Source organism: Oncorhynchus nerka, linkage group LG9a (assembly GCF_034236695.1).
Source record: "Oncorhynchus nerka isolate Pitt River linkage group LG9a, Oner_Uvic_2.0, whole genome shotgun sequence".
NCBI classification, from domain to species: Eukaryota; Metazoa; Chordata; class Actinopteri; order Salmoniformes; family Salmonidae; genus Oncorhynchus; species Oncorhynchus nerka.
The window spans coordinates 20071084-20096483 of record NC_088404.1 but is presented as its reverse complement, the minus strand read 5'-3'; the positions used below and the strand labels follow the sequence as shown (position 1 = coordinate 20096483).

The window sequence follows — 25400 nt, the reverse complement described above, 5'->3', positions numbered from 1 at the left end:
AGTAAAATCTTTGAAATTGTTGCGTATACATTTTTTTTCAGTATATTAACTGGTATCGAATTTCACATCTGAATCACTGAACAGGCTATAATCATGTTCACGTTCACTGACATTCAGCAATGTAGTGCCTGTGCATGCAGCATAAAATGATAGCTCTAAGAACGAGCTCCATCGCTGTGCTAGATGGAGGTTTTAAAGTTTGGATGAAGGTAATCCTCTTCATTTGAGCCATAGAGCTTAGAATAAGGATTGGGAGAGATAGGCATTTTGGGACAGGCTTTGTTCTAGGGTTTTCTTTAGGTTATTGCACCCCAGTATCAGAACGTATCTATGCTCAACCCCTTTTGCCCATGCAGTGACTCCAGTAGTATGGTGTACATTTCAGGACAGGGATGCGTAACTCCAGTCCTCGGCGGCCTGATTAGTGTCACACTTTTGCCCATGCAGTGACTCCAGTAGTATGGTGTACATTTCAGGACAGGGATGCGTAACTCCAGTCCTCGGCGGCCTGATTAGTGTCACACTTTTGCCCCAGCTGCTAATACAACTGACTCCAATAATCAATTATTGATGATCTTTAGCTTAGAATGCAATGAGTTTAATCAGCTGTGTTTGCTAGGGATGGGAAATGTGTGGGGATGTGTGTCACCACTCCGGCCCGTGAGGTCTGGAATTGACCATCCCTGTTTTACATCTCATGGATGTCTTAAAATGGACAATGTTCAGCAGTGATACTCAGTGAGGCCTCACGTCATAGCCGCTGTTGCGGATCCCTCTTCTAGACCTCTCCCTGAGGACCAGCAGGTCCATCTCGGTCTCCACGGGGCCAGGGCTGCTGGCAGCCAGGGACTGACGGCTCCAGTAGGCTGGCTCTCTGGATGGGGGATGCCTGAAATAGGGATATCATAGTTGCCATCGTCATGACAATCTCCATCATCATCCTCATCAGTAAAAATGGCCCTGCTCTGCAGCATAGGTTTGCACCATCACAGGAATATTTCAGACATTTCAAATGTGTATTTCAAATCAAATCAAAGTTGATTGGTCGCGTACACAGATTTTCAGATGTTTCCAACAGTGCACCAATATCCACCAATACAATACACATCATCCAGAAAAATACTAAAATAAGTTACAGTTGGAAGTCGATAGTCGGAAGTTTGCATACACTTGGGTTGGAGTCATTAAAACTCATTTTTCAACCACTCCACAAATTTCTTGTTAACAAACTATAGTTTTGGTAAGTTGGTTAAGACATCTACTTTGCACATGACACAAGTAATTTTTCCAACACTTGTTTACAGACAGATTATTCCACTTATAATTCACTGTATCACAATTCCAGTGGGTCAGAAGTGTACATACACTATGACTCTATGACTGTGCCTTTAAACATCTTGAAAAATTCCAGAAAATTATGTCATGGCTTTATAAGCCTCTGATAGGCTAATTGACATAATTTGAGTCAATTGGAGGTGTACCTGTGGCTGTATTTCAAGGCCTAACTTCAAACTCTTGTCATTTTTGCTTGGCATCATGGAAAAATCTAAAGAAATCAGCCAAGACCTCAGAAAAAAAAATTGTAGACCTCAACAAGTCTGGTTCATCCTTGGGAGCATTTTCCAAACGCCTGAAGGAACCACGTTCATCTGTACAAACAATAGTACGCAAGTATAAACACCATGGGACCACGCAGCCGCCATAACGCTGAAGAAGGAGACACATTCTGTCCCCAAGAGATGAACGTACTTTGGTGCAAAAAGTGCAAATCAATCCCAGAACAACAGCAAAGGACCTTGTGAAGATGCTGAAGGAAACAGTAAAACGAGTCCTATATCGACATAACCTGAAAGGCTTCTCAACAAGGAAGAACCCACTGCTCCAAAACCGCCATTAAAAAGCCAGAATACGGTTTACAACTGCACGTGGGGACAAAGATTGTACTTTTTGGAGAAATGTCCTCTGGTCTGATGAAACAAAAATAGAACTGTTTGGCGATAATGACCATCGTTATGTTTGGAGGAAAAAGGGGAGGCTTGCAAGCCAAAGAACACCATCCCAACCGTGAATCACGGGGGTGGCCGCATCATGTTCTGGGGTTAATTTGCTGCAGGAGGGACTGGTGCACTTCACAAAATCGATGGCATCATGATGTAGGAAAATGATGTGGATATATTGAAACAACATCTCAAGACATCAGTTAAAGCTTGGTCGCAAATGGGTCTTCCAAATGGACAATGACACTAAGCAAAGTTGTGGCAAAATGGCTCAAGGACAACAAAAAGGGAAAGAAATAAAATCCGAAATAAATTACTCTCGCTACTATTATTCTGACATTTCACATTCTTAAAATAAAGTGGTGATCCTAACTGACCTAAAACAGGGAATTTTTACTAGAATTAAATGTCAGGAATTGTGAAAAACTGAATTTAAATGTATTTGGCTAAAGTGTATGTAAACTTCCGACTTCAACTGTACATAGGATGAGCCTGGACTAGAATACAGTACATATAAAGTGGGGGAAACAGTACGTAAACATTATTAAAGTGACTAGTGTTCAATAACATAAGTTGTTATATGATTGTAAACAAACTTGATGCTTGGCATCCCCCTGCAAAAGATTTTGTCACATTAACGATGTCCCGGTGCAGTAGTCACCTGTACATGTAGGCATTCTGAAAAGTCACTTTTAAACCAGTGGATCTGTTTACGTTGAACACCCACTGAACACCCACTGAACACCCACTGAACACCCACTGAACACCCACTAAACACCCGCTAAACACCCGCTGAACACCCGCTGAACACCCGCTGAACACCCGCTGAACACCCGCTGAACACCCGCTGAACACCCACTGAACACCCACTGAACACTCGCTGAACACCCGCTGAACACCCGCTGAACACCCGCTGAACACCCGCTGAACACCCGCTGAACACTCGCTGAACACCCGCTGAACACTCGCTGAACACTCGCTGAACACCCGCTGAACACCCGCTGAACACCCGCTGAACACCCACTGAACACCCACTCAAACATGAAAGCAATTCTTCCTGTATGTCTCTTGGCATATTACATAATGTGGATGCAAAAAGAGGCATTTGTCTGTCTGCTCCCCCACCTCCTGATGTGGCATCCTGCATAGGATGCCCTCTTCTCCTCAGCAGTCATTGGCTCCTTGGCATTCTCATGCCTGCTGTGCCTCTCTCTGGGGTTGAATGGGTGGATGCCATTGTCTGTAACAGGGAAATCACAGTAGCCTTTTCTGTTGGCTTTCTGCCGTTGTTTGTTCCTGTAGTGTTCGATGTCGGACTTCTGCTTGAGCCCCACATTTGCCTGTAGACGAAGTCATTTGTATTACATTAGTATTGATTCTAGTTTGACATTACTTGGTATTTGAAGTAAACGTGGTGAGGTATCTACTGAGGTCCCTCTTCTCTATAAAGAAACAAATCGATTCCAAATCCATTCCTACTTCCCATTGGCCCAAACCCTTAGATGTCTGCAGAAATATAGTTCCACTTCTACACTGCTTTTACAGTACACATCCAGAACATTCATCTTTAGAATCTTCATCTGGCAGACACAATGTAACCAGCAGCCTGGGGGTGGTGTCTCACCTCCCCATTGAGGACGACTGAGTCCTGGCTGTGACTGGAGGAGGATGGGTAGGAGTATGTGGGCTGGGCCGCCATTGGCTTGATGGTGATGAGTCGCAGTGAGCCAGTGTGGTCCTCATAGGGATCTGCTGGGATGAGAGGACATTGCTAATTAGCACAGCGCTAGCTAGCCCAGCTATGACTGATACTGCTGTGAGCACTTCACTGACGTCATATGGCGGTTGGCTACAGTGGGGTTAATGGTGTCTCTCATCAGCACCAATCAAACAGAGCAGATGTTGTTCTAGGTTAACTGCTTCAGTGCTCAGATCACTCTGCATATACTGTAGACGTGGGGAAAGTATTAATGTATGAAAACTAGAAAATATAGGAGATAGCTTATACCCAAGGGAAAGTAAATGGCATTCTAAATGTACGTCTAAGGTCTTGAGAGGGAAATAATACAATCACTCATTTTCTACTTCCCCCGAGGAATTTGCCGTTATAATAAGTTAATATGTATACTACGTTATAATACGTTAACATGTATACTACGGTATAATACGTTAATATGTATACTACGTTATAATACGTTAACATGTATACTACGGTATAATACGTTAATATGTATACTACGGTATAATACGTTAACATGTATACTACGTTATAATACGTTAACATGTATACTACGTTATAATACGTTAACATGTATACTACGTTATAATACGTTAACATGTATACTACGTTATAATACGTTAACATGTATACTACGGTATAATACGTTAATATGTATACTACGTTATAATACGTTAACATGTATACTACGTTATAATACGTTAACATGTATACTACGTTATAATACGTTAACATGTATACTACGTTATAATACGTTAACATGTATACTACGTTATAATACGTTAATATGTATACTACGTTATAATACGTTAATATGTATACTACGTTATAATACGTTAATAGGTATACTACGTTATAATACGTTAATAGGTATACTACGTTATAATACGTTAACATGTATACTACGTTATAATACGTTAACATGTATACTACGTTATAATACGTTAACATGTATACTACGTTATAATACGTTAACATGTATACTACGTTATAATACGTTAATATGTATACTACGTTATAATACGTTAATAGGTATACTACGTTATAATACGTTAATAGGTATACTACGTTATAATACGTTAACATGTATACTACGTTATAATACGTTAACATGTATACTACGTTATAATACGTTAATATGTATACTACGTTATAATACGTTAACATGTATACTACGTTATAATACGTTAACATGTATACTACGTTATAATACGTTAACATGTATACTACGTTATAATACGTTAACATGTATACTACGTTATAATACGTTAACATGTATACTACGGTATAATACGTTAACATGTATACTACGTTATAATACGTTAATATGTATACTACGTTATAATATGTTAATATGTATACTACGTTATAATACATCTCACCAATAAATGTTGGGTAACCATTGCTAGACGGTTGAAAATAGAAGCTTTCTAGATGCCACAGTAACAATATTGACTGGACATTGTCTCAACATAATTTCTGAAATTGAGACGCTTACTGTAATGCAGTGTGTAATCTAACCTTGAGATATTAAGGCATATCAATCATCATAGACAACTTCCAAATAACAATGGAAACATTGTGTAAAAATGCAATTCTACCAGACTGTCACCTTTCATTTGATTCATCCAGTAAGGTAAATATCTGAAGTTCAAGAACAATGAGGACTTTCAGTGGCTGCCACTGCATCATCCTTTTATCATTCATCAGACCCTTCCTCACATCCCCACTCACACTGCCTGAGTGTTACAGCTACTGCAGTTAGATAGGAGGGAAATAGAAAGATGCTTGTGTGTGTGTGTATGTGTGTTTCCATGGTGCATACTGTGTGTGTGTGTGTGTGTGTGCACTGCATGCATCCCTGCATATACAGTAAGTGCTTATTTTCATTTACAATTCATTAGCTCTCTCTAATGGCCGTATGGTGTACCAAGCCTGTGTGAGGACACAATATTGTGGTGGGCAGCAGTAGGGACAAGCAGCAGTAGCCGGAGTATGGCCTCTCAGCAGTACAGTAGCCGGAGTATGGCCTCTCTCCTCTCTCTCACCGTTCCTCTTGTGTAGTAGATCCTCCTTGGCGCTGTTCTGTACCGCAGGCCTCCGTACCATCGAGCTCTTGCCCGTGTTGAGTTTCCCGGATTCATTGCTTGTAACCGAGCCGTCCTCGCTTGGCAACCTGCCGCAGGTAACCATAGCAACAGAGGCAGGCAGTGGTAAGCTTTGTGCATACAGTATTATCCAAGGGTAATGCTGCTATCACACAGCCCCCTGGCCAGTTCTAACCTGTGAAATCTGACTGCAGTATGTGACAGACAGGGTTGGTAGGTTACTTTTTAAACATAATCCATTAAAGTTACCATAGTTACCTGCCCAAAATGTGTAATCAGTAACAACTTTTGGATTAACCAAACTCAGTAATGTTACTTTTAGATTACAGCATTAGAAGACAACAAAAATAATCCTTTAAACACATTTGGTGCTTCATCATAGTGGTTTCAGACTCGATCAGGTGGAACAAAATTAAACTGGCACCTTTTTTCAATGATGAATTGAATGTCATTGAGAAAACAGAAAAGGTGTCATGTCTTTTTTCGCAAACATAATCATCTAGTTTTTCAAAAGTATCTGTAATCTGATTGCAATATTTTTTCATGGTAACGCATCTGATTACAGTTAGTTTTTTTGCAATGGGATTACATATAACATGTCACTCTTCAACCCTGGTGACAGAGACACCGATAAAGGCTGTGTTCTATCTAAAGCTATGTGCTTCACAACAAGGCCACAGGCTGGAACAGTGGGAGATACTATCTTAATGTCAAACTACCCTCCCCTGGTATCTTTTCAGGTGTAACCAACAGACTGACACCAGTGACTAACACAGGAGCCTGATGTTATGTCAGATAAGACAGCTAGGAACACACACACCCATTATGTCAGCTCATATCGACATTGCTCTTCAGAATGTTTGTATCAGATTATTCTTAATCCCTCATGGACAGACTACTTAAACATAATCGAGCATCTGACCAAATACGTGATTTTACTTCTGGGTTAAACAAGATTAGATTATTCTAAGGGTGTAATGCATTCAGAAATACTAAATGGAATCAGCATTCGCAATCATGAGGCTTCTATAATGAGGTACAGTTCTACTCATGTGATACATGGTCAGACAGAGAGAGGGAAGAGAGAGAGAGAGGGAGAGGGAGGGGGAGAGAGAGAGAACAGATTGAGGATGCATGTATTCCTGTCAACCTGAGCCCAGAGGAACACTGAATCAAACATGGCCCTGGAAGGATCTCTCCAGGCTGTGTAGCTCACTCACTCCATGTTCAGTGTTCAGCGGCTATTCACTTTACAACACTATGACTCCCTCCATGTCCAGTGTTCATCCTCTATTCACTTTACACCACTATGTCTCTCTTCATGCCCAGTGTTCAGCCTCTATTCACTTTACACCACTATGTCTCTCTCCATGCCCAGTGTTCAGCCTCTATTCACTTTACACCACTATGTCTCTCTCCATGCCCAGTGTTCAGCCTCTATTCACTTTACACCACTATGTCTCTCTCCATGCCGTGTTCAGCCTCTATTCACTTTACAACACTATGTCTCTCTCCATGTTCAGTGTTCAGCCTCTATTCACTTTACACCACTATGTCTCTCTCCATGCCGTGTTCAGCCTCTATTCACTTTACACCACTATGTCTCTCTCCATGTTCAGTGTTCAGCCTCTATTCACTTTACAACACTATGTCTCTCTCCATGTTCAGTGTTCATTCTCTATTCACTTTACACCACTATGTCTCTCTCCATGTTCAGTGTTTAGCCTCTATTCACTTTACACCACTATGTCTCTCTCCATGTTCAGTGTTCAGCCTCTATTCACTTTACAACACTATGTCTCTCTCCATGCCCAGTGTTTAGCCTCTATTCACTTTACACCACTATGTCTCTCTCCATGCCCAGTGTTTAGCCTCTATTCACTTTACACCACTATGTCTCTCTCCATGTCCAGTGTTCATTCTCTATTCACTTTACACCACTATGTCTCTCTCCATGCCGTGTTCAGCCTCTATTCACTTTACACCACTATGTCTCTCTCCATGCCGTGTTCAGCCTCTATTCACTTTACACCACTATGTCTCTCCATGTTCAGTGTTCATCCTCTATTCACTTTACACCACTAGGTCTCTCTCCATGTTCAGTGTTCAGCCTCTATTCACTTTACACCACTATGTCTCTCTCCATGCCCAGTGTTCATTCTCTATTCACTTTACACCACTATGTCTCTCCATGTTCAGTGTTCAGCCTCTATTCACTTTACACCACTAGGTCTCTCTCCATGTTCAGTGTTCAGCCTCTATTCACTTTACACCACTATGTCTCTCTCCATGTTCAGTGTTCAGCCTCTATTCACTTTACAACACTATGTCTCTCTCCATGCCCAGTGTTTAGCCTCTATTCACTTTACACCACTATGTCTCTCTCCATGCCCAGTGTTTAGCCTCTATTCACTTTACACCACTATGTCTCTCTCCATGTCCAGTGTTCATTCTCTATTCACTTTACACCACTATGTCTCTCTCCATGCCGTGTTCAGCCTCTATTCACTTTACACCACTATGTCTCTCTCCATGCCGTGTTCAGCCTCTATTCACTTTACACCACTATGTCTCTCCATGTTCAGTGTTCAGCCTCTATTCACTTTACACCACTAGGTCTCTCTCCATGTTCAGTGTTCAGCCTCTATTCACTTTACACCACTATGTCTCTCTCCATGCCCAGTGTTCATTCTCTATTCACTTTACACCACTATGTCTCTCTCCATGCCCAGTGTTCAGCCTCTATTCACTTTACACCACTAGGTCTCTCTCCATGCCGTGTTCAGCCTCTATTCACTTTACACCACTATGTCTCTCTCCATGCCGTGTTCAGCCTCTATTCACTTTACACCACTATGTCTCTCTCCATGCCGTGTTCAGCCTCTATTCACTTTACACCACTATGATTCTCTCCATGCCCAGTGTTCAGCCTCTATTCACTTTACACCACTAGGTCTCTCTCCATGTTCAGTGTTCAGCCTCTATTCACTTTACACCACTATGTCTCTCTCCATGCCCAGTGTTCAGCCTCTATTCACTTTACACCACTATGTCTCTCTCCATGCCGTGTTCAGCCTCTATTCACTTTACACCACTATGTCTCTCTCCATGCCGTGTTCATTCTCTATTCACTTTACACCACTATGTCTCTCTCCATGCCCAGTGTTTAGCCTCTATTCACTTTACACCACTATGTCTCTCTCCATGCCCAGTGTTCATTCTCTATTCACTTTACACCACTATGTCTCTCTCCATGTCCAGTATTCAGCCTCTATTCACTTTACACCACTATGTCTCTCTCCATGCCGTGTTCAGCCTCTATTCACTTTACACCACTAGGTCTCTCTCCATGCCCAGTGTTCAGCCTCTATTCACTTTACACCACTATGTCTCTCTTCATGCAGTGTTTAGCCTCTATTCACTTTACACCACTATGTCTCTCTCCATGCCCAGTGTTCAGCCTCTATTCACTTTACACCACTATGTCTCTCTTCATGCAGTGTTTAGCCTCTATTCACTTTACACCACTATGTCTCTCTCCATGTCCAGTGTTCAGCCTCTATTCACTTTACACCACTATGTCTCTCTCCATGCCCAGTGTTCAGCCTCTATTCACTTTACACCACTATGTCTCTCTCCATGCCCAGTGTTCAGCCTCTATTCACTTTACACCACTATGTCTCTCTCCATGCCGTGTTCAGCCTCTATTCACTTTACACCACTATGTCTCTCTCCATGCTGTGTTCAGCCTCTATTCACTTTACACCACCATGTGTGTTTACCGCCTGCTTGTTTTACCAATTATTATTCTCAGCACCTTTTCAAAGGCGTTTTATGCTTTAATCATCACACTGCACAGCTGTGTGTTTTGTAGCCTTTTGAAGCCTTGCTAATCCCAGTCTGAATGAGCCCTGCGGTCCATCCAAAGAGTGACTGGAATAGCAGCCGCTGCAGAAGACCTGGGTTCACATAATATTTAAAATAATACTTTATTGGTGTTTGATTGAGCTTGACTGGGTTTAAAGGACCAATAGAATAGTTTAAAAACTGCCACCCCCCCCAAATCTGGTACTCCAGGCAGGCTAGAGAGCAAATACTCAAAGCATTGGAGATATTTCCAATGCTATTTGAACCCAGGTCTACACTGCAGTGCCTTCAAAACCCAATGATCATTGTAGCAGACTCGTGTCACACCTCCAGCTTGGCAGCAGTAAATATTAAAAAACCCAAGTGGGTCTAAATCAGCCAAAGATAGGGGAGATCTACTACATTTGACAGCTTTAAGACAATGACTGATGTCTTGGGCTGGGTCAATAAATAAAAAAATCAAGGCTTTGGTGATCTGTAAATGTCTCTGTGTTAAAATGAGAATTTTAATGCGTGGGAAATTCAAAGAAAAGATGGCTCAAAACAGCAGCAAAAGCTTGGCTTTGTCTTCTAGACTAGAGGAAAGACAGCAGGCTCTATCTGTTTTGTGGCACGGCAATAACACATTCATGACTCATGTTTTGTAACAACATTTTAGCTTTCTATTGCCTAAACTGAGTGATAGACGGCTACGAATCAGGCAATTGGCAACACCAAGGCAAACTGTAAGCCAGTCAACATGAGCAGATTTAAGCAGAGTCTATGCAATCTGTCCAAGACTGTAATACTTATTGTGAATTTTCCTTGACTTAAAGTATTGGCACAAACAAATCCAAATGTTGTCTGGTAATCTATAGTAAACAGGGATCAATCTTCATAGAGATCCTATAATTCGGTTTCTATTTCAATCGGCGTTCTTCTTACCCTTTGTGGATGATGTCAGCAGAAGGGGGTCTTTTAGAAGCGGTCCCATCCTGGTGCACCTTCCTGTCCAATGACAATGGAGCATCTCTCACCGGGAGGCCCAGGACCAGCGTCTCCTTGGTAACAGAGATGGTCTCCTCACCTTGCTGATGGCCCATATGCTTCTTGGCATAGTCAAATCCCTGCACAGGCTGGGGTAGAGAAGGTTGGGAAAGGGTTTACGATGATATATGGTAAAGTAAAGGAGTGCTTTAAGAGAATGACATTTCATTTACAGACAAGGTAAATGAGCAGTCGGCTCGGTGAGCTCTGTTTTCTCTCAGTCAGCAAGTAAAGACTGAATGGGATTCTACTAAATGTTAAACGAAACATCTAATGGCACCTTTGAAGTTGAGATGTATTGGAGGAAAGACATGAAAAATGTAATTGGTTCATGATTTATATATTTGTTTATGTCTGCAAGGTCTAGGCAGTTCCTTTGTATAACCAAATTACTCTAATTTCATGAAGCCTCTCAGGTTTGTAAAACAGCAAAAAGGAGCATCACAGTGCAGATATTATTTTTGGAAAACGAAATACATAAATACATTATATTCAATGTATTTCTACTTGAGTGCATGTGTGGATACGAAGGGAAAATATAACTGCACACAGCTTTAATAATTAAAGAGTCTCAGTGACATCAAGTGTATTATGACACATAGTTGCAGCACACAGCTAAATAGGAGAGAAATCGATACACTGTACCAGGCAGTCATCTTCACCTCATCCTGAGGTTAGTGATATTTCACAACAGTGAGTCTGGCAGAAGTCATGTATAGAGACACTATGGCTTCATCATATTGGACATTCACAGAGGGGAATGTTTCAACAGATGAACCTTAAAGGCTGAGCTCAACACAGATATGTTTCACTGGCAAGAGGCAGGCCTCTCTGTCCACTTGATTCCGTTGACTTTCTAAATGGTCACCTTTCAACTGCCCAGTCTGATAAAGACATGGAGTTGGTCCAAGACTCTGCACAAGGCTACTCTGTGATGGATTTGACAAAGGGGCAATTCCACACCAGAAGGAGCGGAACATATTTTTTATATCTCAGATTGTTCTGGCAATTCTCACATAGAAACTTATTTGGAAAACATTATAAAGAAAATCATGATAAAGTGGTCATTTTAGGCCCTTTTCAGACCTACTGTTCTAGGGTGGTGCCTTCTGTAAGACCCTATGATCTGTGAACTGTACATGATACAGACAACATCTTGGTGCCATTTATATTATTATACTCCTTATAGTGTGCTCGGAAATATGGAGTATGTCTAGATTCTTCATTTATTCAATATTACAAATATCAATATCACAAAACTACCCTTCTTGATTTAGCTTATTTCTGACATTTTGTTTGTAACAAAATACTCTTCAAACAGGTCAAATTTCCAGAGTGACTCTCTGGTCCTTTTAATGATTTTATACATATATATTGACATTATAGGTCATTAACCAATCACAGCACTCCTTTGGGATTGTACATTCTGCAAGTCACATGCAGAGGGAGTTCCCGTTTCCATTCACTGTATTGGTGGTGTTCATAAAATAGATCATACCTTCCGAATTAGCAGAGCCCACTCTGGAAATGTGATGTACTTGTAGAGTATATTGTTCCAAACAATATGTCTTAAAATAAGCTAAATTAATAGGGGTCATTTTGAGATATTAATATGAATATGTTTAATGTGGAATAAATTCATGTGAAATGTTTATATTTCAGAATCAAGACGTACTCCATGTTTAAGAACATAAGGAGTATAATGACATCAAGATGTTGCCTGTATCATGCACAGATCATAGGGACTAACAGGAGGCATGTATAGGTCCACGTTGATCATGATAAAACAAAGAAAGAAATGGTGGTACAAATGTTAAAAACATGTCAAAAATCCTTCCTCCGAATGAAGTTTCTATGTGAGAATTGCCAGAACAATCTGGGTTACCCAAAATATTTTCTGCTCCTACTGGCGTGGAATCGCCCAAAAACGGATTCTGTGTTTTGACTTGGGCTCATTCAGTGTACTGATGGAGTCACAGGACAGAGGGGGACAGGTTTGATAAAACCCACGTGTAAAAAAAAAAACTAACGAATGGTAGAACCTCTCTGAACAACTAAATTATGATTGATATGATTTTCTCTTTATTGCACAAACTTTCAAAATGAAGACACATGATGGACTATACCACATAGTGAATTTGGAGAGCAATGAAATAGATTCACATATTTCCTGCAAAAGCACACATGCAGACTGAAGCCATGCCATTGATTTGCAGCTTGACGTTGTTGTCCCACTTTGATGGATAATTGTGTGCTGTGGGCTAGAGGTTCATGAAGCCCACTATCTCCCTAGTGGGTTAGGCTCTGCTTGATATTCTGTCTTCAATCCCAGAACGTTTGGACACCAACACATTACACTGCAACAAACTGCAAATATGTGCAGTGGAGTAGTGGAGCCAAAGATTTCAACTCAACACATTTACCACGTCCTTTAGCATATCGCCACAAGCTATTCATAAACCAAATCATTCTAAGAATATTTATCTCAGTAGTTGCGCATGCGTGCCACATCTCTGGTCAGAAAGGGAAAGACCGAACAGTTGGCCTTACAGCGCCATGCGTGCCACATCTCTGGTCAGAAAGGGAAAGACCGAACAATTGGCCTTACAGCGCCATGCGTGCCACATCTCTGGTCAGAAAGGGAAAGACCGAACAGTTGGCCTTACAGCGCCATGCGTGCCACATCTCTGGTCAGAAAGGGAAAGACCGAACAATTGGCCTTACAGCGCCATGCGTGCCACATCTCTGGTCAGAAAGGGAAAGACCGAACAGTTGGCCTTACAGCGCCATGCGTGCCACATCTCTGGTCAGAAAGGGAAAGACCGAACAGTTGGCCTTACAGCGCCATGCGTGCCACATCTCTGGTCAGAAAGGGAAAGACCGAACAGTTGGCCTTACAGCGCCATGCGTGCCACATCTCTGGTCAGAAAGGGAAAGACCGAACAGTTGGCCTTACAGCGCCATGCGTGCCACCTCTCTGGTCAGAAAGGGAAAGACCGAACAGTTGGCCTTACAGCGCCATGCGTGCCACATCTCTGGTCAGAAAGGGAAAGACCGAACAATTGGCCTTACAGCGCCATGCGTGCCACATCTCTGGTCAGAAAGGGAAAGACCGAACAGTTGGCCTTACAGCGCCATGCGTGCCACATCTCTGGTCAGAAAGGGAAAGACCGAACAGTTGGCCTTACAGCGCCATGCGTGCCACATCTCTGGTCAGAAAGGGAAAGACCGAACAGTTGGCCTTACAGCGCCATGCGTGCCACATCTCTGGTCAGAAAGGGAAAGACCGAACAGATGGCCTTACAGCGCCATGCGTGCCACATCTCTGGTCAGAAAGGGAAAGACCGAACAGTTGGCCTTACAGCGCCATGCGTGCCACATCTCTGGTCAGAAAGGGAAAGACCGAACAGTTGGCCTTACAGCGCCATGCGTGCCACATCTCTGGTCAGAAAGGGAAAGACCGAACAGTTGGCCTTACAGCGCCATGCGTGCCACCTCTCTGGTCAGAAAGGGAAAGACCGAACAGTTGGCCTTACAGCGCCATGCGTGCCACATCTCTGGTCAGAAAGGGAAAGACCGAACAGTTGGCCTTACAGCGCCATGCGTGCCACATCTCTGGTCAGAAAGGGAAAGACCGAACAGTTGGCCTTACAGCGCCATGCGTGCCACATCTCTGGTCAGAAAGGGAAAGACCGAACAGTTGGCCTTACAGCGCCATGCGTGCCACATCTCTGGTCAGAAAGGGAAAGACCGAACAGATGGCCTTACAGCGCCATGCGTGCCACATCTCTGGTCAGAAAGGGAAAGACCGAACAGTTGGCCTTACAGCGCCATGCGTGCCACATCTCTGGTCAGAAAGGGAAAGACCGAACAGTTGGCCTTACAGCGCCATGCGTGCCACATCTCTGGTCAGAAAGGGAAAGACCGAACAGTTGGCCTTACAGCGCCATGCGTGCCACATCTCTGGTCAGAAAGGGAAAGACTGAACAATTGGCCTTACAGCGCCATGCGTGCCACATCTCTGGTCAGAAAGGGAAAGACCGAACAGTTGGCCTTACAGCGCCATGCGTGCCACATCTCTGGTCAGAAAGGGAAAGACCGAACAGTTGGCCTTACAGCGCCATGCGTGCCACATCTCTGGTCAGAAAGGGAAAGACCGAACAATTGGCCTTACAGCGCCATGCGTGCCACATCTCTGGTCAGAAAGGGAAAGACCGAACAGTTGGCCTTACAGCGCCATGCGTGCCACATCTCTGGTCAGAAAGGGAAAGACCGAACAGTTGGCCTTACAGCGCCATGCGTGCCACATCTCTGGTCAGAAAGGGAAAGACCGAACAATTGGCCTTACAGCGCCATGCGTGCCACATCTCTGGTCAGAAAGGGAAAGACCGAACAGTTGGCCTTACAGCGCCATGCGTGCCACATCTCTGGTCAGAAAGGGAAAGACTGAACAGTTGGCCTTACAGCGCCATGCGTGCCACATCTCTGGTCAGAAAGGGAAAGACCGAACAATTGCCCTTACAACGCCATGCGTGAATCTCCCAATTTAGCAACGCTTTAAATCATTTATGTCACATTCAAAACAACCCAGTGACATTTAATGTTTACCAACATTTTTACAAACCTTGAAGCACTGCACTCTGAAATGTAAATACAGTAAGCAGACACTATGCTAATAGAAACAGGCCTTGTTTCTGGGAGAGAAGTTCTATCCTACTATCCTATTTGTACTAATCATGTGTATCTCTGACCTTGTCCTACAACATAAGCTGGAGCTAGTGCTCCTCGTTTCCCATCCAAAAATATGCCTTAGTACATCTGTCTCTCTGGGGGGAGTGATGATGGAATGACGTTGAGAAAAAACACTAAAATCAGCCAACTTTCTCTGCTGCTTCATGAGTGCATGTTGTGAAACGACGGGGTACATGATGAATCTGAAATGTTTAGGGTAGGGGATCTTGTTTATGCTCCTCCACATTATCTCTATGAATCAAAATGGCACCATATTTAATCCAGTAACAACATTACTGATGGCTTGGATTCCACCATGAAACCACTAGCTGGTATGAGATGAGACTGGATGAGAAGACGCCTGGTGGATAAGAGTCATTACTATGCATTTGGAAGGAACAGGGATGTATAGAATGGCCCATTGATCATAGACGGTGAGCCCTGGTGAGACCCCTCCATCCCATTGATTTCCCCTAGGCACTGCCAACAAAGGAGGGATGTCCTCTCCCAAGCACAGCCACATGCATTTACTGACAATAACACTCAGTCAATACCTGGTGGTGATAACTGCCCTCCCTCCGATAGGACGTCTAAACAAGAAGACAATTAAAGGGACATTTAGCTGAGGATTCGATTCCAGCACATTAACCATCTGGATTCTCATTTCGCCCCCATAATGCTCATTGAGCATCCATCACCATTGGCTATAAGTAATTGAGCGAACACAAGATAAAGTGCCAAGACTTGCCCAGATGTGACATTTCTCTGAATTGCACATTAAGATGTTAAGAGATATGTAAAGTTCACCTTAGAGCGTGTTTTGAAGCTCCTGAAAGCGCCCGTCTTGAAGATGACCCTGTTCCTCTTGCACAGGATGGCGGTGACCATGACAACAACAACCATCACCAGGGCAACAGGCGTCAGCACGGCCATGATCCACAGATTGGCCGGCGGGACCTTTACCACAGCTGTCGGAAATCATGGAGATAAAATAGATACACCACCCACCCACACCATCTATCAATATGTGTTATTGTTTGCAATCATTACGTCATTATTGAGGCACTTAGCTATTCAACAGTCTATGAGACAGATACACTGAGTTGACAAAACATTAAGGACACCTTCCTAATATTGAGTTGCAGCCCCCCACCTTGGACTCTACAAGGTGTCAAAAGCTTTCCACAGTGAAGCTGGCCCATGTTGACTCCAATGTTTCCCACGGTTGTGTCAAGTTGGCTGGATGTCTTTTCAGTGGTGGACCATTATTAATACAAACGGAAAACTGAAGATTCACCCTCTGAATGGCACACATACTGTACACCACCCTGTCTCCTCCATTTCATCTACACTGATTGAAGTGGATTTAACAAGTGATATCAATAAGGGATCATAGCTTTCACCTGGTCAGTCTATGTCATGGAAAGAGCAGGTGTTCTTAATGTTTTGTGCACTCACTGTATATGTGTTTCAGTTTGAGCAAAACAAAAATATACTGCAATTACTTGTGTGCATCCATCTGTGTGACTGACTGAAAAGTTAGTTCTATACACGTCATCTAAGATCATAATGTTACAGCTGTTCGGTAAAGATGTGGAGAAAACCTACGATCGGCTTGGCGCTGGATAAAGTAGCCCAGGGTTAGAGCCATGGTTTGGGAATCCAAGGTACTGAGAGTCTTGGCTGCAGTGGTGCCAGTTATGGGGGCACCATTCAGTTGGGCATAGTAGGTCATTTCGGCAGGATTCTTTGGCCCAGGGAGCCGACGAATACCAACCATCTAAACAAGAACAACACAAATTGGTGGATTCAGTGCTGTCATATTGCTGTCATATTGCTGTCATATTGCTGTCATATTGCTGTCATATTGCTATTACAATAATAAGACTGATGTTATCTGAAGGGGCAAACACTTGAAAACACTTGAAAATAACAGCACTCCGGGACCACACGTGGGATTAATATCAGTGGAAATAATCTGATTTTATTATAGATCAAATGTTTTATGTCCATAATACATCATAACGGTTTAATCAAGGGCTGTGATTAAAGCTTGCCATAAAGCAGGGGGGTGTTAAATGGAAGAGATCAACATCCATTACATGAGCTCTCTCCCCCTCATAAAACCTGATCATCTGTGACTTTACATAAAACAATTCATCTGTGGCAAAACATAAACGAGAGAATAGAAATTCTGTGGGTCTTCAAAAAATTGTGAAACTCTGGCAAGTCAACATAAAACAGAGGTTGTTTATCGGGGAGTGAGCACGCAACCCGTGTGTGTGCCCACCTCACCTGGACGGTGTAGTCCCCAACAGTGGTGGCCCTTCTAAAGCGGCTCCCCTGGCTCCCCTGACGCCCAGCCACCAAAAACAGCTCAGCCAGCCGCTGCTCCATTAAACTAGCAAAGCTCTGATAATTCCTCTCCAGAGATGAGCTGTCAACATCCTGAATTACTGCAGAGCAGTGGAGTACACAGAGAGAGAGAGAGAGAGAGAGAGAGAGAGAGAGAGAGAGAGAGAGAGAGAGAGAGAGGAAGAGACAGTGAGACAGACAGATAGACAGAAAGAGAGAGGTAAGAGGACAAGAGAGGAGATGAAGAGGTGGGATAGGGACAGTGGAGGACAAAGAGGTATGGTTATTCATCCCTCAATTTAAAATCTGTAAGTCCCATTATATTGTCAGGCTGACCTTGGCACACTGTGGTCTCATCATGACAGTAGCAGAAAGGTACAGGGAGAGGCTAAAGCTAATTTAGAGATCTCTCACAAAAGAAAGCCTCCTTCACACTGAGCTCTGATCCGATGTGATCTTTCAGAAGCAGATGTCCGGAATCTCTAAATAATGCAGCAATAGCATTCAGAGGGGAAAAAGGAGCTCAGATATGTTGGCGGAAAACTGTACACAACACACAGCATTAGAGCAAAGCATTAACTAACTAGCAGTTAGTGAAAATCAATGACACGTTTAATTACCTGTGATCACCCAGTAGTGCTTGGTGGCAGTGGATGTATTGAGGTTGTGGTATTCTAGTGCTGTGGAGGAAGAGGGGGGAGAGAGATGGAGACAGAGTGAACAAATACACACACAAACAGAGAGAGACAGAGACAGCGAGAGAGAGATAGAGGGTGCCAGGCTGCATGCCTGATAAATTCCACATTTTCTGTCCTATTATGCAGCTGGCTGGAGGCCAGCAGGGACGTTGCCTCTGACTTTGCAGTGGCACCTTATCCCTCATAACTCTGTTTGACACTCTGTAATCATGTACGAACGAGCCTTGAATATTCAAATGGTAAAGGATTCATTTGGATCCTGAGGTAGTGTGTAAATATAAATAGAATGTTATCTGATCTTCCCTTCGTGCTAAAATTACCCATTATGTGAAGTAAAACACCCAGAAGGTGATGCAAATGATTGAAGTTGAGCATGAAGTAAACTAGTCAGTCTCCTCTCTGCACAACAACAAGATACTGGATGACAGTAAATGCAAGCAGCCATAACTTCTCCTTTGTAAATGAGTTCAACATCTGATTATCAGTACTCTGCAGGTATAATGAAATCAAGACAGCATACATTTTCATGTTCAGAACACACACTCATGAAGTGGATTATTTATGTTGAATTTCATTCAAATTTCAACAATCTTCAGGTTATGGAATTGAAATTGAATAAGACTGTTTGGACTAGAGGTCGACCGATTAATCGGAATGGCCGATTAATTAGGGCCGATTTCAGGTTTTCATAACTATCGGAAATCTGTATTTTTGGACGCCGGAGTCTTTTTTTTTTACACCTTTATTTAACTAGGAAAGTCAGTTAAGAACACATTCTTATTTTCAATGACGGCCTAGGAACAGTGGGTTAACTACCTTGTTCAGGGGCAGAACGACAGATTTGTACCTTCTCAGCTCTGGGATTCAATCTTGCAACCTTACGGTTAACTAGTCCAACACTCTAACCACCTGCCTCTCATTGCACTACACAAGGAGACTGCCTGTTACACGAATGCAGTAGAAGCCAAGGTAAGTTGCTAGCTAGCATTAAACTTATCTTATAAAAAACAATCAATCAATCAATCATAATCACAAGTTAACTGCACATGGTTGATGATATTACTAGTTTATCTAGCGTGTCCTGTGTTGCATGTAATCGATGCAACGCAGGGGGGTGATTTAACAAAAGCGCATTTGCGAAAAAAGCACAATCGTTGCACGACTATCTAACAATAAACACCGATGCCTTTCTTAAAATCAATACACAGAAGTATATATTTTTAAACCTGCATATTTAGCTAAAAGAAATCCAGGTTAGCAGGCAATATTAACCAGGTGAAATTGTGTCACTTCTCTTGCGTTCATTGCACGCAGAGTCAGGGTATATGCAACAGTTTGGGCAACCTGGCTCATTGCGAACTAATTTGCCAGAATTTTACGTAATTATGACATAACATTGAAGGTTGTCCATTTTAACAAGAATATTTAGACTTAGGAATGCCACCCGTTAGATAAAATACCAAACTGTTCCGTATTTCACTGAAATAATAAACTTTTTGTTTTCGAAATTATAGTTTCCGGATTCGACCATATTAATGACCAAAGGCTCGTATTTCTGTGTGTTATTATGTTATAATTAAGTCTATGATTTGATATTTGATAGAGCAGTCTGACTGAGCGATGGTAGGCAGCAGCAGGCTCGTAAGCATTCATTCAAACAGCACTTTCATGAGTTTTGCCAGCAGCTCTTCGCAAGCACAGCACTGTTTATGACTTCAAGCCTATCAGCCTAATGGCTGGTGTAACCGATGTGAAATGGCTAGCTAGTTAGCGAGGTGTGCGCTAATAGCGTTTCAAACGTCACTCGCTCTGAGACTTGGAGTGGTTGTTCCCCTTGCTCTGCAAGGGCCGCGGCTTTTGTGGAGCGATGGGTAATGCTGCTTCGAGTGTGGCTGTTGTCGATGTGTTCCTGGTTCGAGCCCAGGTAGGGGTGAGGAGAGGGACGGAAGCTATACTGTTACACTGGCAATACTAAAGTGCCTATAAGAACATCCAATAGTCAAAGGTATATGAAAAGAAATGGTATAGAGAGAAATAGTCCTATAAATACTATATTAACTACAACCTAAAACTTCTTCCCTGGGAATATTGAAGACTCATGTTAAAAGGAACCACCAACTTTCATATGTTCTCATGTTCTGAGCAAGGAACTCAAACGTTAGCTTTTTTACATGGAACATATTGCTCTTTTCCGTCTCCAACACTTTGTTTTTGCATTATTTAAACCAAATTGAACATGTTTAATTATTTATTTGAGGCTAAATAGATTGATGTATTATATTAAGTTAAAATAAGTGTTCATTCAGTATTGTTGTAATTGTCATTATTACAAATAAAAAATATTAAAAACTAGTCTGATTAATCGGTATCGGCTTTTTTTGGTCCTCCAATAATCGGTATCGGTATCGGCGTTGAAAAATCAGAATCGGTCGACCTCTAGTTTGGACTGTTTGAATTATAATTTAAATGTAAAAACATATATAAATATTTGGAATTTAATTGGAATTCAATATTTGTACATTTCCCAGTTAATGGAATTAATGCACTTGGTTTAAAAATGGACCACAGGATTAGTTTGAAATAATTTCAATTTGTATTTCTATATTTCCAGTATAGCTAGATAGTCTGAACAGCGACATGGACAGCCAGAAAAGACTGAGGGAATTCAAACTAGATTGGAATTTGAGGAATTGTTGGAGATAATATTGAACATCGAATTGAAATCTTGGAATTTAACTAACATTAGAATTGAGACTAATTGAATTATCTCTGAATTAAAATACTGACCTGGAATTTGAGTTGAATTAAATGGAATTTACAGGTAGAGGGAATTGATTTATAATTTAATTTGTGGAATTAACCTCAACCCTAGCTATCGTTGAAGGACAATATCGCTGAAGGATATGACATCAATATGCATGTATCAGAAAATGAATAAATAAGGAGAAAAAGCCAGGCAAAACATGCCACTCAAACCCTTCCCATGATGCAGTGGGGCACTTACGCTCAGCAATGACGAGGGGCGGGAAGAAGAGGAAGTAGCCCACCAGCTCTGCGTTCAGCTGATTCAGGAGACCGCTGGAGACGGTTCCATTCAGGATCGCGGCCTGGTTCTTGACCACATAGACCAGAGATACGGCAGGAGAGCCAATCGCTTGGGAGGTGCTCTGGATCTGAACAAACACAGACGAAACCAGACATGTTGAAGTAAATACAATGCTCTAAACAACTATGCTAATTGTGTGCGATTGAATATGATCCCAAGTCATAAATGTACCTCAACAGAAAGCCGGCTGTAAGATTCCATCACTTTGTCCTGAGCTTCCTCAAACGCATTCTCCAGCCGTTGCTCCATCATCTGAACAAAACTGCAGGAGTTGATGCGGTCCGCTGGACCTACGAACCTGAGAACTAAAAACAGCAGAGCACCAATCAATATACCAGCACAGCACATTCAGTTACAGTACACAACAGCACAGTACAACATTGTCTACAATCATGGTCACATCATCCAGCAGTGTCACTGTGTTGTTCCTGATGTGCCATACCTGTTTTGAGCTGCAGATGGACACTGAGGCTAGGGGCCCAGGGGGCCACAGGGAGCAGAACAGCCATCACCAGAGGACTGTGCTGCCGGATGTCTGCTAGCACTTTGTCAAAACCATAAGCCTTCACTGTCTCCACCACCACAGATGCGATGTAGACCATTTTCCCACTGCCTACATAGTACCCAAGGGTGACATTATGAGGGCTGCAGAGATCCCGTTCAATCTGAGAAGTGAAAACATGTAGTTAATATCTTGATCGCTATCGTTAACAGACAATACGATGGCAATGGTCAAGGCTAGCGTCTCTGGTCCTTTGTAGTACCACCCACTCCTCATCAGTCTCTACCAGTATGTGTTAGCTAGCTATCCACAGACACACTATCTATACAGCTGGTGTTTGTGATGTCTCCCGCTGATCACCTCCAGGCTCACTAATAATACATGGGTTCTGATAGGGAGAGGAGAGGAGGCCTTGGATAGAGTAGCAGCCACTGAATCACACCCCAGACAGACTGACAGATAGACAGACAGCACAGGCAGGAAATCAATGGACTTAAACTTGAGTCAGCCATCAGTTAGACAGAGAGAGAGAGAGAGAGAGAGAGAGAGAGAGAGAGAGAGAGAGAGAGAAAGAGAGACCAAGACAGGGAGAGATGAGACAGAGGACTGAGAGTCAGAGAGAAACAGAGAGAAACACACAGAGAATAAAACACAGGGAGAAACAGAGAGAAACACACAGAGAATAAAACACAAGGAGAAACAGAGAGAAACACACAGAGCGAAACAGAGAATAAAACACTGAGAGAAACAGAGAATAAAACACAGGGAGAAACATAGAATAAAACACAGAGAGAAACACACAGGGAGAAACATAGAATAAAACACAGAGAGAAACACACAGGGAGAAACAGAATAAAACACAGAGAGAAACAGAGAATAAAACACAGGGAGAAACACAGATAGAAACAGAGAATAAAACACAGGGAGAAACATAGAATAAAACACAGAGAGAAACACACAGGGAGAAACAGAGAATAAAACACAGGGAAACACACAGATAGAAACATAGAATAAAACACAGGGAGAAACACAGATAGAAACAGAGAATAAAACACAGAGAGAAACACACAGGGAGAAACAGAGAATAAAACACAGAGAGAAACACAAAGGGAGAAACATAGAATAAAACACAGGGAGAAACACAGATAGAAACAGAGAATAAAACACAGGGAGAAACATAGAATAAAACACAGAGAGAAACACACAGGGAGAAACATAGAATAAAACACAGGGAGAAACACAGATAGAAACAGAGAATAAAACACAGGGAGAAACATAGAATAAAACACAGAGAGAAACACACAGGGAGAAACATAGAATAAAACACAGAGAGAAACACACAGGGAGAAACATAGAATAAAACACAGGGAGAAACACACAGGGAGAAACATATAATAAAACACAGGGAGAAACACAGATAGAAACAGAGAATAAAACACAGGGAGAAAAATAGAATAAAACACAGATAGAAACACACAGTGAGAAACATAGAATAAAACACAGAGAGAAACACACAGGGAGAAACATAGAATAAAACGCAGGGAGAAACACAGATAGAAACAGAGAATAAAACACAGAGAGAAACACACAGGGAGAAACAGAGAATAAAACACAGAGAGAAACACACAGGGAGAAACATAGAATAAAACACAGGGAGAAACACAGATAGAAACAGAGAATAAAACACAGGGAGAAACATAGAATAAAACACAGAGAGAAACACACAGGGAGAAACATAGAATAAAACACAGAGGGAAACACACAGGGAGAAACATAGAATAAAACACAGGGAGAAACACAGATAGAAACAGAGAATAAAACACAGGGAGAAACATAGAATAAAACACAGAGAGAAACACACAGGGAGAAACATAGAATAAAACACAGAGAGAAACACACAGGGAGAAACATAGAATAAAACACAGGGAGAAACACACAGGGAGAAACATATAATAAAACACAGGGAGAAACACAGATAGAAACAGAGAATAAAACACAGGGAGAAAAATAGAATAAAACACAGATAGAAACACACAGTGAGAAACATAGAATAAAACACAGAGAGAAACACACAGGGAGAAACATAGAATAAAACGCAGGGAGAAACACAGATAGAAACAGAGAATAAAACACAGTGAGAAACACAGATAGAAACAGAGAATAAAACACAGAGAGAAACACACAGGGAGAAACAGAGAATAAAACAGAGAGAAACACACAGGGAGAAACATAGAATAAAACGCAGGGAGAAACACAGATAGAAACAGAGAATAAAACACAGAGAGAAACACACAGGGAGAAACAGAGAATAAAACACAGGGAGAAACACACAGGGAGAAACAGAGAATAAAACACAGAGAGAAACACACAGGGAGAAACAGAGAATAAAACACAGGGAGAAACACAGATAGAAACAGAGAATAAAACACAGAGAGAAACACACAGGGAGAAACAGAGAGAGAATATGACAGAGACACACAGAATCAGACAAAGAGAATCAGACAGAGAGAAACAGACAGAGAGAATATGACAGACACACAGAATCAGACAGAGAGGAACAGACAGAGAGAAACAGAGAGAACGAGAGCTGAATAATGGACATTTCCGAAGAGGAAACGCTGGTAATAATGAGTTGTAGTCATTCAGCTGGTAGGGTCCATAAGAGTCTTTCTCTTCACATACTCTTAACAGCCTCTATAATGCAAAGCCTATCCACAATTCAAGAGACCATTTATTATCTTATTGAAATCCTTTTATCATTAGTCACTTCAGTCTCTGCTATCACAGTGAGAGATTGGACTCCATGAATAATAGGGCGAAGAGGAGAGGAAGAATAAGTCACTCACTATAGTTCCTTTAGAAGTGGCCATCTCAACATTCGTAACAGCTAGGCAACCTAGCAGTTAAGAGCGTTGGGCCAGTAACCAAAAGGTCGCTGGTTTCGAATCCCCGAGCCGACTAGGTGAAAAAAATTCTGTTGAAGTGCCCTTGAGCAAGGCAGTTCAACCTAATTGCTCCAGGGTCGCCTTTAAAAATGGCTGAACACCCTGGCCGTGACCCCACACTCCAAGGGTGTCTCAGGAGGAGTGGGATATGGTGACCCTGGCCGTGACCCCACACTCCAAGGGTGTCTCAGGAGGAGTGGGATATGGTGACCCTGGCCGTGACCCCACACTCCAAGGGTGTCTCAGGAGGAGTGGGATATGCAAAAATAATAATAATAATAATAATAACTAATACCAAATGCTTTTCCAACAGCGCAAAGATGGATG

At 42.2% G+C, this 25400-nt stretch overlaps 1 protein-coding gene across 1 annotated transcript in view; it reads right to left on the bottom strand.

The window, feature by feature from the left end:
* The window catches only part of LOC115134022 (UPF0606 protein KIAA1549L-like), a 50532-nt gene that overhangs the window by 13255 nt on the left and 11877 nt on the right, over window positions 1-25400 (bottom strand). Inside the window, exons 5-16 of the mRNA XM_065022391.1 lie at window positions 22069-22291; window positions 21798-21931; window positions 21525-21693; window positions 18443-18502; window positions 17763-17923; window positions 17076-17247; window positions 16275-16435; window positions 10635-10825; window positions 5784-5911; window positions 3622-3746; window positions 3123-3337; window positions 751-889 (exon numbers count right to left, since the gene is read on the bottom strand). Of these exons, the coding sequence (XP_064878463.1) occupies window positions 751-889; window positions 3123-3337; window positions 3622-3746; window positions 5784-5911; window positions 10635-10825; window positions 16275-16435; window positions 17076-17247; window positions 17763-17923; window positions 18443-18502; window positions 21525-21693; window positions 21798-21931; window positions 22069-22291 (1878 nt within the window). The remainder of the gene's footprint in view (window positions 1-750; window positions 890-3122; window positions 3338-3621; window positions 3747-5783; window positions 5912-10634; window positions 10826-16274; window positions 16436-17075; window positions 17248-17762; window positions 17924-18442; window positions 18503-21524; window positions 21694-21797; window positions 21932-22068; window positions 22292-25400) is intronic.